The sequence below is a fragment of the Scyliorhinus canicula genome, chromosome 4 (assembly GCF_902713615.1).
Source record: "Scyliorhinus canicula chromosome 4, sScyCan1.1, whole genome shotgun sequence".
NCBI lineage: Eukaryota > Metazoa > Chordata > Chondrichthyes > Carcharhiniformes > Scyliorhinidae > Scyliorhinus > Scyliorhinus canicula.
Window position 1 is genome coordinate 157,586,432 of NC_052149.1, and position 14,250 is coordinate 157,600,681.

The window sequence follows — 14,250 nt, forward strand, 5'->3', positions numbered from 1 at the left end:
CGGAGTGTTTCACTCCGGGCCTTGACACTGGCGTCAAGGCGGCGCGCCGATAATGACGCGGCCGGCGGCGCCTTAGTGACGTCAGCTGCGAATGCGCAGGTTGGCCGGCGCCAACCCGCGCATGCGCGGTTGCCGTCTTCCCCTCCGCTGCCTCGCAAGACGTGGCGGCTTGATCTTGCGGGGCGGCGGAGGGGAAAGAGTGCGTCTCTTAGAGACGCCGGCCCGACGATCGGTGGGCACCGGCGTGCACAGGTCGGGAACGGCAGGCCACTCGGCCCATCCAGGCTGGAGAATTGCGGGTCGCCGTGAAAAACTGCGACCCGCGATTCTCCGAGCGGCGTGTCGCAAAACGCAAAACGCCATTGGGGGGGGGGGGGTGGGAGAATCGCAGGGGGTGCCAGAGCGGCCCTCCCGCGATTCTCCCACCCGGCATGGGGAGAGGAGAATCGCGCCTTATTTTCTTCGATGTGTCATAGCAGTGTGGGGAACATGTACTCACGCTTGCCAAACCTTAAATGATTTTTAGAAAGCATTACTTCTTCACAATGCCAAAAGAAATCATCATCTTTCCTTTGTAATTTGAGGTTCATTTAATTTAGAATTGAAACGATGTCTGCAGGGAAGACATAGTTAGCATTAAAATTTGCCAGTTCTTCCCTGCATATAACATACAGGGTCTTTGCATCGGCACAATTAACAAAGCCATACTTCAAGAAATCATCTTTGTACTGCTTTGTTCCCAATTTCAGTTTCCTTTTAGTGAGCTGTTTACCAGAGGTGCTAGAGCTCTGTATATAGCTCACACTAGCATGGATTTCTCCTGTTTGCCTTGTTTATCTCCCTAGCCCTCTCTTCCTATCTTCAGTTCTTTACAATCCCCTGGCCTTGCTTACTGGCAGCTGGAAAATGGAGGACTCTCTCCTCGGTGATTTCACGCCAAAAGAATGGACACACAGGCCGCATGATGTCAGAGTACATGCCGGGTGCATGACCTGCTCTATGCCGCAGCTTCTGGTGGGAAGACTGCATTGTTTACATTTAAAGGCCGGTTGTGGCTGCCATTCTCAACTTAAAAGCCGGTCGCTGGCAGCATTCTTAAAAGCCGGTCGCTGGCAGCATTGTTAAAAGCTGTTTGCGGCCTTTGGGCGCTTCTCCCGTGTTTGGGAATGCCACGACCCTTCTGACACTCGCCCATGACCCACCCGCAGGTTGCAATTCACAGTTTGAAAAACCCTGCGATAGAACTATTTACCGACACCACATGGACCACAGCAGCAGGGTGATCAATGATCCTTTATAGGATTATCTGGCATCTGTGTGCACTGTACTTTGTCACAGGCTGTATAGGGCTGGAATGATGTCTATTCCGTAATTTGCGGCACCAACCACTCCGGCGTCAACGGTCCCCGATAACGGGGAATGCTCCCCTTCCTAGGGGGCTAGGTTGGCGTTGGAGTGGTCCTCGCAGCTTCAGCTAGCGTGGAACGGCCCGCACGAGTTCGCGCATGCGCGGAATGGCCGGTGTGATTCCGCGCATGCACGGTACGGCCAGCGTAAATCCGCAAATGCGCGGGTGTTCCCTTCTCTGCACCGGCCCCCAGGCAATATGGCGGATCCCTGGGCGTACCAGGGATCGCCCGGCGCGGAGTAAAATAGGCCACCACGGATCCAGCCCTCCCGCCGATCGGTAGGCCACGATCCCGGGCCAGGCCACTGTGGACGCCCCCGAGGGCGGATCCCCCCGCCCCCTCTCCAGGACACTCTCCACACGCACCTTCCAGGCCCCGCCGTGTGGGACCTGAGTAACCCACGCCTACGAGACTCGGCCAAACCTGTCGGCCACTCGGCCCATCGGGGCCCGGAGAATCGCTGGGGGGGGCACTGTCAACGGCCCCTGACCAGCGCGGCGGGAATCCCACGGATTCCCGAGAATTGGCAGCGGAGAATGGGGAAGCCAGTCGGAGAATCCCGGCCCTGATATTTGCATGATCTCACGGTAGTGGCACCAGCCACCCCCACACAGCTCTGGCAGTGCAAAATCCCCCACCCGCTTGTGTGGACCCCCATGGCAGCTTGTCCCTTAATTCTTCCCATGTAAATTGGTCACCCCCTGCAGTGGTTCAAGAATGTGTGTCAGTACCATCTGCTCAAGGTGTTTAGGGATAGGCATTAAATGCTGGCCCTGTCAGTGGCGGCCACAGCTTGTGAAAGGAAAAAACATACCTGCGGTATAGCCAGAGCAGAAAATAAATGATTGATAAACACTTCCCTGATTTCATAGTGGCTCTACATTACTGGAAGCACCGCCCTGCAAGTTTGAAGGAAATTCTTAACCACACACTGAACTAATATTAGAACATTCAACTGACCAACGTTAACTTAGATAGTTCCAACCCGCAGTGTCCAGCATGATGTTTACCATTGGGGTTGTCGCTCGTTTGATTGCACAAATTGTTCTTTTAGGTACGTTTTTAAGTTTAAAACATACGTTTTCTTACATTGTAGCAAGTAAATACAAATTAATTCAATGCAATACGTAAATTGTGCCAGTATGTTATTGAGACAATCCAGCTGATAGTTTTGTTCTGTGCTGTCTGTCCATAGTCTGTGCACTTTCTCTGCCACTGCGATGGACACTGGATTTTTACTCCCTTTACTTGAAATGTTTCAGGTCCAGTCACCTTTGTGAGAGGATCTGAAGTGCGAGGATTCCTGGGACAGTCGATCACACTGCCGTGCAGCTACTCTGTCAGAGTGAATGGTGAAACTAAAATGTGCTGGGGCAGAGGATGGTGCACGAGAACCTACTGTTCAGAGACACTGGTTACAACAAATGGGAAAGCTGTAACTTCAACAATCTCCCCAAAATACCACCTTGATGGTAAAATAGAGGAAGGGGATGTATCGCTCACCGTGGACAATCTGGGTGAAGAAGACGGTGGCAGGTATTGCTGCCGTGTACAGATTCGTGGCCTTTTTAATGATCAGATAGACTATTCAGATCTGCTGATTTTGGAGGGTAAGTCAGTTTAATGTCATTTTTTATCCAGTATACATGCTGCAACCAGATTGATCGTTGATAAATCTGTTGAATTTCAAAGGCTTTGGTAGTTATACTCAAGACACGTGGAGCACAGGGAAGGCAGTCATACCCTCATACGTTTAATATAATGTCAGGGCTCAGTTCCATATTTGTGAGTGCTCTAATAACAGTCAGTCATTGTCCTCTTTGTAATGGGTCAAGGAGGAATAAGCAATGTATTCCCAAGTTTCGGGCCACCTCCAATATTCCCTCTAATTTCCCTTTGATGTGTGGTACATTCCTGAGGGAATGTTGATCACCTCAATCCTGACTGGTGGGCTCAGTAATCCAAAACCTGAACCGTGGGACCGAAATGAATAGTGGAAAGCCATGTGGGTGGCATGGTGGCACAGTGGTTAGCACTACTGCATCACAGCACCAGGGACCAGGGTTCGATTCTGGCCTTGGCTGACTGTCTGTGTGGAGTTTGCACTTTCACCCCTTCTGTCTTCGTGGGTTTGCTCCGCTTTCCTCCGACAGTCCAAAAATGTGCTGGTGAGATGAAAATGAAATGAATGAAAATCGCTTATTGTCACGAGTAGGCTTCAATGAAGTTACTGTGAAAAGCCCCTAGTTGCCACATTCCGGCGCCTGTCTGGGGAGGCTGGTACGGGAATTGAACCGTGCTGCTGGCCTGCTTTAAAAGCCAGCGATTTAGCCAAGTGAGCTAAATCATGGATTGGTCATGTTAAATTGCCCCTCGGTATCCAAAGATTTTTTAAAAATATTTTTATTCAAACTAGAGCAAACATAAACATGAACACATAATCATGCAAAAATTAAATCAATCCCCACAGTTTGCCATCCTCTCCCTTTTTTTCTCCCCTTAACACACCCCCCCCCCCCCCCCCCCCAACCTGCTGGCAACAAATAAGTCCTCAAGCATGGACAAGAACAACCTCCATCTCACCAAGAACCACCCCCCCCCCCCCTCCAAACATCTACGGGCGAATCTAATCTTTTCCAACTTAAGGAATTCTGTTACATCCCCCAGTCATGCCAACACCCTCGGTGGATCTACCGAATACTACCTCCAGTAGAATTCACCCCCAGGCAATCAGAGTGGTGAAGGCCACTACATCAGCCCCCCTCCCCTCCAACAGCTCTGGCAGATCCGACACCCCAAAGATCGCCATCAGAGGGCCCGCCGACATCTCCATCGCCACAATTTTCGATAATGCTTCAAAATATTGGACCCCAGAACCCTACCAATCTCGGACATGGCCAAAACACGTGGACATGATTTTCCAGCTCCTCTCCACATCTCTCACACTTATCCTCTACCACTGAAAAGAGCCCCCTCATCCGCGCCGGTGTCAATTGGGCCCTATCCATCACCTTGAACAGTACCAAGCTCATCATAGCACAGGATGGTGTTGCATTTAGCCAGTGCATAATCTCACTCCACACAACCCCATCGCAGCTCCATACCCAGTTTCTCCCCCCACTTCCTCCTCACCTCCTCAATTTGTGCTTTCCCTGTATCCAGCAGCCATCCATAAATATCTGCAATCTTCCCATCCCCAACTCGTCTGGCAACAGCAGCCTGTACAACAAAGTGTGCACTGGCAACATAAGGAACAAGGGCACCTCTGTCCACACACAATCCAGTAACTGTATATACCTGAACTCCCCCTGCCTTGGCAACTCATATTCCTCCTGTAACTCGCCCAAACTTGCAAACCTTCCTTCCACCCCTTCCGTGCCACCATCTCGCATCCAAATCTGCTGGGGAGAATCGGTGATTCCCGGAAATAGGAGCCAGCCCTGACCTACCCCTCCCCCACACCAAAATGCTGCCTTAGCTGGTTCCAGACTGTTAAGGATGAAGCCACCACCAGACTCACGGGTTATCTCGCCGGGGCAAACGGAAGGGGAACTGTAGGCAGAGGCCTCAAACTTACCCCCATACATGACATCTCCTCCACCTGTGCGGCCACTTGTCACCTCAGTTGATGTATAACAAGTGGCTGGCCTTCTCCCCATAGAGAACCTCCCTCAATCTCCGAAGCTGGCCTGTCGCCTTCCCTGTCATCAACAAATCAAATTCCCCCCCTGCAGATTCTTCCGCTCCGCGAAGATCTCCCAGATCAGGACCATAGAGTTACGCCGGTCGACTTACAAAATTGCATCCACCAATCGCTGCCTCTCCATCCTCTCCACCCTGTCTCTATGGACCTTGTATAGGATCACCCCCCTCCCCCTGTACCACCACCTTCAAAGCCTCCCAAATCGTGGAGGGCGAGACCTTCGCACTCTGATTGACCTCTACATACTCCTTTTTTAAATTTTAGTTTAATTGGTTTGCATTTATAATACTATTGCAAGGAAATGACACAATAATACAGAGATATCAACAGAATGGGTATATGTATATTATACAATAGCAAAGTGTAAAAGATAAAAAACAAAACAATGAAAAGACAATAGGAACTAACACAGATACTGGTACGGGTGCCCCGGCATCAAGCCCCCTGAACTTGGCTATCCCATCTGTGTCGCACCTACTTTGTACCTGTTGCCTCCTGGTATTAAAACATACCAGGTGCGTGTGTGGTGCCAACTGGGTGCACTCTGGTGAAGTTGCACCCATGTGTCTCCCTGCCTTTTGTCCTCTATGGCTCCTCTGCCCTGCTTTCCCTTCACCTAATTGGTGTCTCTCCCCCTCCCCGTCTCCCTCCCACTCCTTTACCCTCCCCCCCCGGCTTCTGACCCTCACCCCATTTCCTTTGTTCCGTTGTCCATTCCTGCCCTAGTCGCCACACCCCCAATTGGTTGTTGGTTTCAAACAGGTCTTGAACAGGCTGGTGAATTGCTTCCACGTGTTGTGGAAGCCTTCCTCCAAATCCCGAAAGGAGAATTTTATTTTTTCCAATTTAAGGAATTCCGCCAGGTTGGGTGGCACGTCTGCGGCCTTGAGTGGCGCTGCCACTCTCCAGCCGAGTAGGAGTCTCCAGCGGGTGACCAGGTTACTCCTCTCTCGTAAAGAGTTCTGGCTGTTCTGATACCCCCGAAGACCAGAACATGGGGATGAAGATCGGGAGGGGTTTGAACAGGAAGAGTAACCTAGGCAGTAGATTCGTCTTGATTGTTTGCACTTCCTCCATCAGACTCGACAGGTTCTATTTCTTGATCTATATCTCGTCATAGGCTATTTGGATACCCAGGTATCAGAATTTAGTTTGGGGCAGCTTGAATGGCAAATTTCCCAGCTCCGATTCCGCCCCTCCTGCGGGCTCATGGGGAATTTTTCGCTCTTGCTCAGGTTGAGTTTGTAAACTGAGACGGCTCCGAACTCCCTCAGGAATTCCATTATTCCTCCCATGCTGGTTATGGGATTCGAGATATAGAGGAGCAGGTTATCCACACACAATGAGAATCTGTGCTCTCTGACCGCCCCCCCCCCCCCCCCCCCCCCCCCCCCCCCCCCCCGGATGCCTCTTCACTCCTTCGCTGATCTGACAGCAATGGCCAGTGGCTCAATGGGCATTCCTGCATCGTGCCTCTGTGCAGCTGGAAGTAGTCAAAGCTGGTGGTGTTTATCAAAATACTCGCCATGGGAGTGCTCTTCAGTAGTTTCATCCTTGAGGTGAACCTTGACCCAAACCGTAACCGTTCCACTGCCTTCATTTGACTCTGTCAGACGTCTTCTCTGCATCCAGGGAGCTGATCACTTTTGGTTTCTGCACCCTGGGTGGTATCATAATCATGTTCAGCAGGCGCCTGATGTTCGCTGGTAGTTGTCTGCCCTTGGCAAAGCACGGCTGATCGTCCGCGACTACCTCTGGCACTCAACTCTCCAGTCACCTCGCCAGGGCCTTCACCAGGACTTTGGCGTCAGTGATTAGGAGTGAGATGGGTCTGTATGACACACACTGGTGGGTCCTTGTCTTTTTTAGGGAACAGTGATATCGAGGCATTTGACAGCGTGGGTAGCAGGGTCTTCATTGATAGCGAGTCATTGAGCATCTCACGCTGGTGCGGGGCCAGTACTGTCTTTCTTATTGAAGTCCACCAGGAACCTGTGTGGACCCGGTGCCTCCCCAACTGCATTGAGTTGATATTCTCCATGATTTCCTACCGCTCGTACTTCCAGACACTGTGACTAGGTTGCCGTTCCTGTGTTTCAGCTGCTTTCTCGGCTGGTTAGCCAGAAGGTGGCTGGCTTTGTCTCCATGTTCATAAAATGTCCCTTGTGTCTGGTGGCGTTGGTGCACTGCTTTCCCGATGGAGAGCAGGTCAAATTCCATTTGTAGCTTTTTCCTCTTTACGAGTAGTTCCATGTTCGGGGCCATGGAGTACCGCCGATCCCCATCCAACATGGAATCGATTAACTGTTGCTGAGCGGCCCTCTCCTTCCTGTCCCCAAGTGCCCTGTACGCTATTATTGCCCCACTTATCACTGCCTTCAGTGGGACCTCCCAGATTGTGAGACCTCCCCATTCTGGTTTCAGGATCCATATCCGTCGATGGCTTGTGATATTCTCTTGCAGAACGCCTTGTCGGCGAGGAGGGCTGTGTCCAGCCTCCATGGAGGATGCTGGGCCTGGCCCGTCTCCAACCTCACATCGGTGTAGTGTGGGGCGTGGTCCGAGATTACTATTGCGGAGCATTCAACCCCTACCACCCCTGGAAGCACCGATTTTCCCACTACAAAGAAGTAAATGCGGGATTATGCTTTGTGGAGTAGGGAGAAGGACAGCCCTTTCTCCCTCAGGTGTTTAAACCTCCATGGGTCCACCACCAACACCCTACCACCCGCCACCACCTGCTCCATAAAGGCGTTTAGCTCACTCGCCATAGCCAATGGTTTCCCTTATTTAGGGCTGGATTTGTCTGTCTGTGAATCCTGTACACAGTTAAAGTACCCCCCACCTCCATGATGAGTCGGCGGGAGTCTAAGTCGGGGGTGGTCATGGTCTTCGCCATCCCAATGAGGGATGTATATCTTCACAGGCACCACCAGTGCCCCTTCCAGGACACGACTGACCATTACATACTGTCCCCCCGGGTCCATCACCATGTTCATCGCTGTAAAGATCGTTCCTTTGCTGAACAGTATGGCCACGCCCCTCACCCTCGTCCCATAGCACGCTTGGTAGCTCTGTCCTATCCAGCTCTTCCTTACCGTCATTCAGTCCTTCTCTCTCAGGTGTGTCTCTTGAAGGAAGACTATGTCGGCCCTCAGGCTTTTTAGATGGGCGAAGTATCTGGATCTTTTCACCGGACCGTTGAGTCCTCTGACATTCCATGTGACCATTCTGATGGGGGGTTTCTGTCCCCTACACTCCTGTGGGGTCAGCCATACTTACTATGTGGATGTTCCCATGCATTCTGGGGTTTCCCTTTGTTTGGTGGCCATCCAAGATAGCCGCAATTGCCTTCTTTGTTCCAGCCACCACCATGTGTAATTAGCATTCTACCTCCCCCCTTATCCCCTCCCTCCTAACTATTCCCTGTGCCCCTCTGCCCTTCTTGAACACCCCTTCCATGTGCCCCTGTGGGCTTACCCCCTTGCCCTTCTCCCCCTCCCCCATGTGGTGAATGTGTAACCACTATAATTCACACTGTACATTACTGTGTCCCTGTGGGCTCTGTCTGTGAGCCGTTGCACGGCTCTGCCCACAGGGGGAGATGAGGAGCATGTACAGGGCTCCGCCCTCGGCTCCACCCCCTTCAGGAAGTGTAAGTGTTGCGGTCCTGCGAGTCTGCCTTCAGTTCAGCATAGTCGCAGGCAGGCTCAGTTGTAAGCCGATTAAAGCCACAGTTTACTTCAACTCGTGTCTCAGAGTGAATTGATGGTCGCATCACCCCATACTTGTTGTTTTATTCTGCCCCCCTTCTGCCAGGCGTTCCCTTCCCTTCCTAGATCTTTAACTTGCAGGTGTGTTTCCTGAAGAAACCCTATCTCCGCCTTCAAACTTTTCACAATCTCCCTATGTCATTTCAGCTGCCCATTCAACCCCTTCACATTCCAAACCCCTTCGCCGGGGGTTTCTGACCATCATCCCAACTGCCATCCCAATCCATCACAAAACCATCTCTGTCCCCATTTTCCTTTCTTGTCCAAGCCCACCGAAAATGTCCGCCTGCTCCCCTCTGCCCTCCCTTCACCCAATCTAACACACCTGCGTCATCAGCATTCTCCCCTCTCCCTGCAACCACCACCCCCCCACCCCAATCTCACTGCACAGATCCCCCCACCCTCAGGTACCTGCCGCAGCCCCCACCCCTACACTGCTGTGCTCCAGCATACTTGCAAGCGTGGCAACTCCCGTCTGAAGACCAAACCACAGGCCCCCACAGATAGCTACCCCTCCCCCCACAATGTCTACCCACCTCCAAATTTTGGAAGGGTTCCAGCCCTGACCCACCCCCTCAGCTGGACCCTCCCCCTCCCCCGACCAACAGGAGAAAGACACCCAACACAACCCCCCTTAACCATTGTAAGATACCAACAAGGCCAACATGTGAAAAGACAACAAAACATTGGTAAAACATTTTACAAACTTCTCAGAAACCAAAACATCAAGAACATTCCCCCATCAACCCTCCTCCAAACCATGTCCCTTAGTAATGCCTCTTCAGGCATCATCAAATAATATTCCTTCCCCTTAAAAGTCACCCAGGTACAACACACCGGACTGGACCTTATTTTGAAAAAGTACCGCCTTGGCCCGGCTAAAGCTAGTCCGCCGCTTGGCTAGGTTGGCACCAATGTCTTGGTCTATTCGGATCCGCTGACCCTCCCAAGCACTGTCTCTCGTCGTCCTTGCCCACCTCAATATCTGCTCCTTCACCAGGAATCGATGCATTCTCACTATCACTGCCCTCGGTGGCTGCCCTGCTCTCGGCCTCTGCCTTAACAGCCAATGTGCCCGGTCCACCTCCGGGGTCTCCTTACAGGCCCCCTCATTCACCAGATTTGCCAACATCTTCAAGACATAGGCCCTCCTTCGTCCCTCCACCCCCTCTGGCAGACTCACAATGCACAGATTCTGCCGCTGGACCTATTCTCTTGATCATGTTCATTTTCAGTTCATTAAAGACCGCTCCCCGCATCGCCACCTCTGCCTCCAAAATTCGATCACTGTGGTCCGTCAAGGTCTCTGGGTCACAGTTCACGGAACAGCAGGGAGGGATTTTACTTTTGAGTTCTGCAACTAACCCCTTCAAATTGAATTTAACCTGAATTATTTCTTCAGGTTAGTTTTTCACCAGCCTGAATTAATTACAACTCAAAGCAACAAATGTGCATAGTGTGTTCCTGATGATCACATGCATTTCCTGCAATGTGCACTACCCTCTCTTCCCGCCAGTGAGGGGGGCTGGTTGAGATATATTTGGAATAGTATAGCTATGCTTAAATTTTTTAATGAAATCATATTTGCCAAACAAGCAAAGTCAAATGAAAACTATCTGTTGAACCTAAAAAATGAAGAAGTAAATGGGAGGGAGCTGTGCAATCTGCAGTAAAGTGGAATATTTGTTTCCCTGAGCTATCACACATTCCAAGTCAAACATTTCACTTGTCAGCCCCTTTAATGGGCTCTCACAGGGCTGGTGGCAAATCTCCAGCTCCCTTAGGTGGACTTGCTATTGGCAAACTGGGACACTTCAACCAGTGGCCTCCAAAGCCGTGATATTTGGAAGTGGAGAAAAGGCCTACTTTTTGAAACTCCAATCACCACCTCATATTTTCTCCATCTACATAGATAGTTGTGCCGAGCCATGATCACCCTACTCAAACCTACGTAACCACCCTATACCCGTAACCCAATAACCCCCCCTTAACCTTACTTTATTAGGACACTACGGGCAATTTATCATGGCCAATCCACCTAACCCGCACATCTTTGGACTGTGGGAGGAAACCGGAGCACCCGGAGGAAACCCACGCACACACGGGGAGGACGTGCAGACTCCGCACAGACAGTGACCCAGCCGGGAATCGAACCTGGGACCCTGGAGCTGTGAAGCATTTATGCTAACCACCATGCTACCGTGCTGCCCACCTCTCTCCACCTGCTGTTCTTTTCCCGGTTGGGTTTCGATTCTCTGCTCGAGTCAGCCATTTCAGTCTCTCTGGTAGCGGAGAGGAACATATTTCTCAGTTTCGCGGTTAAACACTTATGGTGAGTGTCCCTTTAATGACAATTGAGCAGAGTAAGGGTCACCTGGCTTGGGGGACCAATTGGGACTCAGAGTGGGTAATCACGCCAGAGCTCAGTTCGGCAGGAGACATGTTGGTTGCTAGGTGCAGCCATGAGGCTGCTAAACAAATAAATCCTTTTTGTTTTCACTAATGGACTCTCTGAAAGTGCATCATTACAAGACCCTTTTCAATGAGATATAACTGATGGTAAAAGGTGGAGCAGTGCAAAGGAAAGACACAAAACCATAACCTGAACCCGAAAGAAATAACACAGGAGATTCGACAGCTGGATGCAGAGAGGGGCTGGTGGCACCCGGTGACATGTTATTGGAATGAGAGCTTTTCAGGAATCCTGATAACTCCAGTGTGCCAGTGGAATGATTGAATCCACCTGGACTTCTGAGCAAATCCAAGCCTAGTGTCCTCGACTTTTTATTTTGTGTGAGAAGCGCAAAGATGTGGAAGCAATGAGGAAATCGAGATTGGGTGGGAACATTAGGGGGCAGCAGGGTAGCATGGTGGTTAGCATAAATGCTTCACAGCTCCAGGGTCCCAGGTTCGATTCCTGGCTGGGTCGCTGTCTGTGTGGAGTCTGCACGTCCTCCCCCTGTGTGCGTGGGTTTCCTCCGGGTGCTCCGGTTTCCTCCCACAGTCCAAAGATGTGCGGGTTAGGTGGATTGGCCATGCTAAATTGCCCGTAGTGTCCTAATAAAAAAGTAAGGTTAAGGGGGGGGGGGGGGTGTTGGGTTACGGGTATAGGGTGGGTTTGAGTAGGGTGATCATGGCTCGGCACAACATTGAGGGCCGAAGGGCCTTTTCTGTGCTGTACTGTTCTATGTTCTATGTTCTATAGTTCCTTAAATCAACAAAATGCTTTTGGTTGCTTTCTGACTGGTCAGTTTGAGGAAGTAAAAGGAAATGTAAAAGTGATAGTGATGTGTCAATAATGGTTTCAACCCTAACACTAAACCTAAGCATAACAATGTTGTTAATAATGGTTTTTAAGGCAACCGAAACCTAACTACAATCTAATCATCGCCCCAAGTATCTTACTGAAACCTCAAGTTTCAGTGGCTTTTATAAATAGCTATATGGGCAGGGATGTGGCGGGATCTGCTGCGGGGAATGTGGTGCATCAGCCAAAGGTTTATTGACTTTTTATAAAAAGAGTTCTTATCGCTTTTGTATCTATCACAACATTGCAAGGAATATCGCACAGTAATAAAAATAAATTTACAGTGTGGGTACTGACAATTAAAAAAAAAAGAAAAAAATTAGGAATATAAGCAGGTATGAATACAAAGGTAATGTATGTACAGTTGCGGGGCCCCAACTTAGGCCCCCCCCCCCCCAATGATCGGTATTAATTTTATACATAATGCCTCCTGATATTAAAACATACAAGGGGCATGTTTGGCGCCACCTGGGCTTACCTTGGTTGTGGCTGTTGTGATTGCACCCATGTGCTTCCTTGCCCTTTGTTCCCCTCCCCTTTCCTGCCCGAATCCCATAATCCCATTGGTGTCCTCCCCCCCCCCCCCCCCCCCCACCCCCGGTTTTCTTCCATTGCTCGTTTCTGTCATGGCCCTTCCATCCCCATTTCCCTTATTAGTTGCTGGTCACAAACAGGTCTTGGTACAGGTTTGTGAATTGTTTCCACATATGGTGAAAGCCTTCCTCGTTGGAGAATTTTATCCTTTCCAATTTAAGGAATTGCGCTAAGTCAGACGGCCAGTAGAGGGCAGCATGTCGGCGCAGTGGTTCGCACTGCTTCCTCACGGCACCGAGGACAGGGTTTCAATCCTGACCCCAGGTCACTGTCCGTGTGGAGTTTGAATATTCTCTCCGTGCCTGCATGGGTCTCACCCCCACAACCCAAAAGATGTGCAGGGTAGGTGCATTGGCCATGTTTAGTTGCCCCTCAATTGGGAAAAAAAGAATTGGATATTCTAAAATTTAAAAAAACAGTCAGACGGCCAGTCTGCAGCCTTGGGTGGTGCTGTTGTTCTGCAGCCGAGCAAGAGTTTCCGGCAGGTGAAGATTAGGGCACCTGCACCTTTACCAGTAAAGCTTTTTGGCTGTTCCTATACGCGAAGACCGCCACTAGTGGGCCTGACTCCATCCTCACGCCCACAACCTTGGGCATGGCCCCAGCAAAGGTGGTCCAGTACCCGACAAGTCTGGGACAGGACCAGAATATGTGGGTGTGGTTGGCCAGGGCGCTCTGGCACCGTTCGCACTTGTCTTCCAGCTCCGGGAAGAACCCACTCATGTGTGTTCTGGTCAAGTGCGCCCTGTACACTACCTTTGACTCTGTTCGGTTCAGAGCTGCGCATGAGGAGATAGAATTATCTTTTTTTTAAATATGGTCGGCACGGGCTTGGGCAAACGAAGGGCCTGTTCCTGTGCTGTGCTTTTCTTTGTTCTTTGCTATTTTCAGATTTATATACATTGCGATTCGTGTTTGTTTGCTGCACAGTACCAAAGTTTTTCTTCTGTCTACCTATTTACAGTTTGTTGTCATCTGACTTGGAGTGCTATCCTCCTTACCCCCCTCCCTAGCCCCCACTTCCTAAGCCCCTCCCCTCCCTAGCCCCCGCCCTGTAGCTTCATCCTCATTCCCACAATCGCCTCGGAAAAGGCTGTCCAGAACCCAGCAAGTTTGGGCAGGCCCGAAGCATGTGGGTGTGGTTGGCCGGCCCACTCTGACACCGTTCACATTTGTCCTCTACCTCCCGGAAGAATCTGCTCAGTTGGGTTCCTCCATCCGCACCCACTCTGAGTTGGGTTTGTATACCCATCCCCTCACTCTTTCTGCTGTTGCTGCCTAGTGGTAATATTGCAGGTTTGGCAGTGCCAGGCCACCCTTAATTTTCCTCCTTTGCAGTGTTGGCCTGGGGACTCTTGGATTCTTACCTTCCTCACAGATGCCATGATTAAGCTATCCACTTTTTGGAAGAAGGCCTTGGTGATGAAGATTGGTTTGGATCTAAAGAAGAAGACGACCCTCGGC

At 50.7% G+C, this 14,250-nt stretch overlaps 1 protein-coding gene across 2 annotated transcripts in view; it reads left to right on the forward strand.

The window, feature by feature from the left end:
• The first annotated feature begins 2,358 nt into the window (after positions 1-2,358).
• The window catches only part of LOC119965115 (hepatitis A virus cellular receptor 1 homolog), a 101,000-nt gene continuing 89,108 nt past the window's right edge, over positions 2,359-14,250 (forward strand). For both annotated transcript variants that reach the window (XM_038795443.1, XM_038795444.1), the window contains exons 1-2: positions 2,359-2,463; positions 2,672-3,019. In XM_038795443.1, coding sequence (XP_038651371.1) covers positions 2,409-2,463; positions 2,672-3,019 — 403 coding nt within the window. In that variant the 5' untranslated portion in view covers positions 2,359-2,408. The remainder of the gene's footprint in view (positions 2,464-2,671; positions 3,020-14,250) is intronic.